The sequence below is a fragment of the Acartia tonsa genome, chromosome 6, assembly GCF_053477335.1.
Source record: "Acartia tonsa isolate MP-2025a chromosome 6, ASM5347733v1, whole genome shotgun sequence".
Lineage (NCBI taxonomy): Eukaryota > Metazoa > Arthropoda > Copepoda > Calanoida > Acartiidae > Acartia > Acartia tonsa.
This window is the reverse complement of record NC_137265.1, coordinates 40,051,141-40,056,672: the sequence shown is the minus strand read 5'-3', so window position 1 is coordinate 40,056,672 and position 5,532 is coordinate 40,051,141. Positions and strand designations below refer to the sequence as shown.

Below are 5,532 nucleotides of genomic sequence, written 5' to 3'. Positions count from 1 at the left end.
CTTTATTATTTACATTTTTTCAGCAGCTGGATGGCAACTGGCAACTGAAAAGACACTGGGTCCTACTCAGCAGATTTATTATCTTGGTTTCGAGATCAATACAATACAAATGTCAATTAATGCGCCATATTTTAAAATTATTGCCGTATCCAATGATATTTCAGCTGCCATTGCAAAGTCTCATGAGAAAGGAAACATACTCACTAAAGATTTAGCCCACATCCTCGGCATACTATGCCACATGATAGTTTCCCATGGAAATATAGTCAGGATATGTACTCGTGCTTGCCAACAACAGCTGGGAGAAGTTGTCCAAGCTTCCGGTTGGGAGGGTAAACTCACCTTGACAGACAGAATGGTGCATGAACTTACATTGGTCAGAGATTGTTTACCTAGGTTTTTTAATAATATTTTATATTTTTCTTAAATGTTTAATTAAATCTAAAAGGGAAATCGAGGGATATATTAAATATAACTTTTATATAATTATTGCTTTTCAATTAACTGTTCTGTTTTTGTTACAGGTTCAACGGCCAGAGTTTGGTTAAATGTTCTTCACACTTTCAAGTATTATTTCCTGCGCAACAGGAATTTCTATTAGAGGGTGTCGACGCAGCCGAAATTAGCCGCATTCAATCAGTAATGGTCAGCGATAGTTCATCATCTTCGGCATATGTGTACGAATGTGAAAAACTTCGTATTATCTGTGATTTCCCTTTTTCTATGGAGCAGAGTGACCAAAGTAGTACTTATCGTGAATGTTTGGCGATTTATAATATTTTTACCACAAATTTTGAATTTCTAAAACTAAATTCCAATTTATCAGTGGTCTGGTTGACAGACAACCAATGTCTACCGTCAATTATAGCACGTGGTTCAAGAGTGAAAATTCTGCAAGATCTTGCAATTGCTATAAAAGAACAGGAATTGAAATTCAACATTAGACTTCACATTGTGTGGCAACGTAGATCCACAAAATTGTTACAAATTGCCGACAGTGGTAGTAAAAATACCAATACCGACGAGTGGCAAATTGATAACAATGATTTCAAAACAATTTGTGATAAATTCGAAGTAACACCTGTCATAGATATGATGGCCACGGCTACCAACACCAAATGTGAAAAGTTCATATCAAAACTCCCCGACAGACAGGCAATAGCAGTGAATATTTTTTTCTACAAAATGGTACCCAACATAGTTTATTATTGTTTACCACCTGTAAAATTAATCATTCCTATTTTACACAAAATTTTAGAAGTTCCCAATATTTCAGTATTGTTTATTGTTCCCCTTTGGAAATCAGCAAGTTTTTGGCCACAATTTTTGAATAAAAATAAGTTCCAATCTTTTGTTAAAAAAATATTTGTTTTTCAAACAAATTTTTCTGCAGAATCGCACGATTGTCTCTTCCAGGGACGCAAGAATTTTTCCATGTTAGCTACACTTATTGTTACTTCATAGAACAGACGCCTTGTGTAATTAAAAAATTTAAATTTTTCACATGATTCTTTCAATTTCGGTGTAGAAAACGAGTGTAATATGTTAAATAAGCAACTGTTTAGTCAGACTCCATTGAAAATTACTAGTCTATACAGTCCTTAAAATTATGAATTACCGTGATATATTATTTGACAGTTTTAACCTATTCAAAGCACAGATATATGTATTGAAAATTCATCAATGAAAATATAGTATAAAAGTAACATATTGTATATAGTTTAGACTGACATAGTTTTTCGAATATTGTAATTGAAAATTGCAGTGAGATCAAATCCTTTTTTCCTTAATGTCACATTGGTACATTGTTTGATAATATAGTACAAAAACACAGACAGAAAATTTTTAATGTTTCTATTTATTTTCAGAATATTGACAAGTGTATCATTAGTGTCACCACACTATAAAATGGCGAGAACTTATGATCCGAGGATAAAGGCGAGATTCAACCAATCCAGGTTAAAAGGTAAACATATAAGATAGATAGATACATTACGGTTTCATCATTTGTTTTAATCCGAATTTAACGGCTCTTTATAATAATTGGCAATTTAATTTTGGATGTTTTTTTACGATAAACATTTTATAATTAATATTCGGACCGTACAGGTGCATCTGTCAATACATCTATATAGAAATACTGTTAGTTAACACAATTATTGTATTTTTTTCAGTTGGATCAGCAATACCTGCGTTCATTAACAGACGGGGACCATTAAGAAGTTTACCTGTTCTCAACAGATTAGACTTGTCACAGCAACAGTTACGAGATTCCCAATTGATAGCCGAGTCACGTGCACCAGCAACAACCAAGATACATGGGAGAATCATTACTGACATGTTGGATTTCCTTACACAGCAGAGAATTGAACATTATGCCCTGTCATCAGACAATATTTGTCAGTTTTACCACCATCTGGAAATTAGCAGAAAAACCTATTCATACTTACAACAGGTAGACATATACATATTATTTAATTTTATCCTTTTATTTTGTTTCTTGAACGTTCAACAAAAACCAATCATACAGTAGTAATTTTTAATTTAGCAGACCATACAGAGTTAAACATTAGTTAAAACAGTTTCATATATCCATTTTATTTTATATTTCAGGTGCCTGGTGGAATAAAGACCTTCATACATTGTCTTGGTTTACCTTTAACACTCTACTCGCCAAAAGTGCACAGATTGTGGCAGGGATTGAGCAGACGGACGGCGCTAGAAAAGCGCCCAACGGCAAAAGCCACGCCCATACCGGTAACTGTCATCAGAAAAGTGATAGAAAAACTCCACAATGCCTACTCTTCATATTGGGACGTACCAATACCCATGTTCCGCGCCTGTCTAGCAATTATTTTACAATACCATACATTGTGTCGTCTAAGTGATATGGAGGAATTGAGAGCTTGTCATTTTCAAAAAGATGAATACAAAGGAACTAATATTATCAAAGTAACTTTTCCCAAAGCCAAGAATGATCAAAATTGGTCCGGCCGTTCTAGCGTTATAGCAAGTGAATCGGGTTTGACATGCCCAGTGTTTTTGATAGAACGCTTTTTCGATCGTTGTGGATATTTATTTTTTGACGGCCAAAATCTAGATAAAAACTACATTTTTTGTAGAACGAGTTCCGTACATAATGGTCGAGGACACCAGACCGTTAGCGATGGATTGCGCAAGTTATCAATCAACACACTGCTTAGTGATATAAAGCGGCTGTGTTTGTCGGTGGGGTACACTGGCCCCATCGGCAGGAAGAGTGCTAAGATGACAGGCGCGGCAGCTGGTTTTGCAGCAGGATTATCGGACGAGGGGTTAAGGGATAAGGGCCGCTGGGCCTCGGTAAATACAAGCGCCATATATCGCACACACACACTGGATTATCAACACGCCTTAGCAGTTGCTACCAATCTCTACAATGCCACAAACAACGAAGCATCAGACAGAGTGGCAAAACCACCTATTTAACGCGACTGTATTACAGTTCGCCCCCGCCCTTCTGGTTTAGACACACTCAAACCAACAACTTCCAGGGTTGTTATTCAGAAAGGCCACAGACAGGACAGAACCAGACATCCACCTACTCCCATTAGAGTACCATGCAAGCCAAATGTTTTTCATGGCATAGCCATTACACCACTATTCAACCGGGACACAGATGCTTGCAGATACGCTAACAAGGGTAGCAGTGGGTTCAATGTCCACCATGTCACCAAAGCCTTTGAAACTATTAATTGTTATTCAGAATCGGACGAGGAATAAAATAAACACTTATCCTTGTTGGTCATCATATCCTTTTGGTCAACAGCCACGGCGGCTTTACAGCTATAGAAAATTGTTTTTGTGTCAGTAATTGATTTAACAAAATGTTAAATTCACAGTGAGCAAGTGGGAGTATTAAGTTCAATCTATAGTCTAAAAAACCTGGCGAATAAAAGTGCAAATTTATGACTGATTAGTCAGAACAAAATGAAACTATCTAGTTCAAAAAATCCTAAATTGTTATAGTTGATCTTTGTTGTTTAAAGTCAATAAATAATATTAATGAAATATTTGTTTATAATTTACAATGAAGTAAATGTTTTCGTCTGTCGATTATTAAGATCCCGTTTTTTAACTACACAAAAGTGGCAACAAGAAAGATCAAGATTTCGCTCAATTATTTAACTTTAAATTATAGAGCTTATAAAAAAGGCATATGATTGGTTGGTACAAAAAATTAATAGCTCAAATTCTCTATCCTGTCAACATTAGGATTGAGTTGTACAAACTTCTTGGGCGTTATTAAGTTGAAGGATAGATTAAAAAAGGGATTCTTTAATGAGAATATTCGCATTAATCTAAATTAGGTCAAAGAAGCACCCCCCTTTTGTTTGATAAAAACAGGCTTTCCCTAAACTTCCTTTGGGGTGTTTTTTCTGACTATGATTCTGTTCCCCGCGAATTTCACTATCGAACCCCAGCCATGTGACGTCAATTTGGATGATGGTTTTTCATAAAAGACTCAGTAGTAGAAATCCAAAGTTTGTATTGGAGCCCTAAGCAGAAAAATAAAGGAAAATTAACTTTTATAAAAACAATGATGACAACATCCATAAGTATCGAAGCTCAAAATTTATTGATAGACATCAGGAAAAAAAAATCTTTTGAGTATGTTAAAAAGACATAAATGAAATAAATCACGAAACCTTTTAAAAATGTATAATATCTTTTGAAGCATTAAGCTAAGAAGAAAAATGTAAAATCTAGTAATCGATCTAGCACCCCAACCAATAGCAATTCTTTAATAAACATATGTATAATGTTAAATTAATTAATCTCTAAAAATTACAGCTGTTTATCTTGAACATGAGTCGAAAAAATCATGAAAACTTGAAAAAATAGGAATCAATCTAGCACCCCATCCAATTATCATATCTTAAAAAAACTTTTTAGAAATGTGTAGAATGTTGACTTAATTGATCCCTAAAAATTCCAGCTGTTTATCTTGAACAGGAGTTGAGATAATCATGAAAACTTGAAAAAACTAGGAATCAATCTAGCACCCCAATCAATTTACAAATCTTGATTAAACTTAGTAAAACTTTGCAGGATGCAAATTTACTTAATCCCTGAAAATTTCAGTTGTCTGTCTTAAAAATAAGTCGAGAAAATTATGAAAACAAAAAAATCAAGGAATTGATCTAGCACCCCAATTAACAAACAGATAGACAAAACAATGTATAGATTAGATGCGCTTATGTAATGGGAATCTTCACTAAAAATTTCAGCTGTCTATCGTTAATAGGAGCTGAGAAAATCACGTTTCCCCCACTTTGTCTCAGACGGACGGACAGACGGACAGACATTTCGAATTATAGAGTAGCTTCGCTACTAAAAAACCTCATCAAATTCGCTCAATATCTGAGATGGGTATTTAAAAGATGCCGCGTTTTTTCTCGACATTTTTTACGCTATGAATAACAAGAGCGGCATTCGCAAAATCTAAACAAAGTATACAACTATTTATTTAATTATTTCGCTTTTGTTGGT

The 5,532-nt window shown here is 34.6% G+C and overlaps 2 protein-coding genes across 2 annotated transcripts in view; one reads left to right on the top strand and one right to left on the bottom strand.

Moving 5' to 3' along the window:
• LOC145322647 (uncharacterized) overlaps positions 1 to 3,964 on the top strand; it is a 5,437-nt gene extending 1,473 nt beyond the window's left edge. Inside the window, exons 3-5 of the mRNA XM_080164821.1 lie at positions 525 to 1,966; positions 2,175 to 2,455; positions 2,614 to 3,964. Coding sequence (XP_080020947.1) covers positions 1,849 to 1,966; positions 2,175 to 2,455; positions 2,614 to 3,468 — 1,254 coding nt within the window. The 5' untranslated portion in view covers positions 525 to 1,848 and the 3' untranslated portion in view covers positions 3,469 to 3,964. The remainder of the gene's footprint in view (positions 1 to 524; positions 1,967 to 2,174; positions 2,456 to 2,613) is intronic.
• LOC145322650 (protein maelstrom homolog) overlaps positions 1 to 5,532 on the bottom strand; it is a 209,714-nt gene that overhangs the window by 36,419 nt on the left and 167,763 nt on the right. The window lies entirely within an intron of this gene.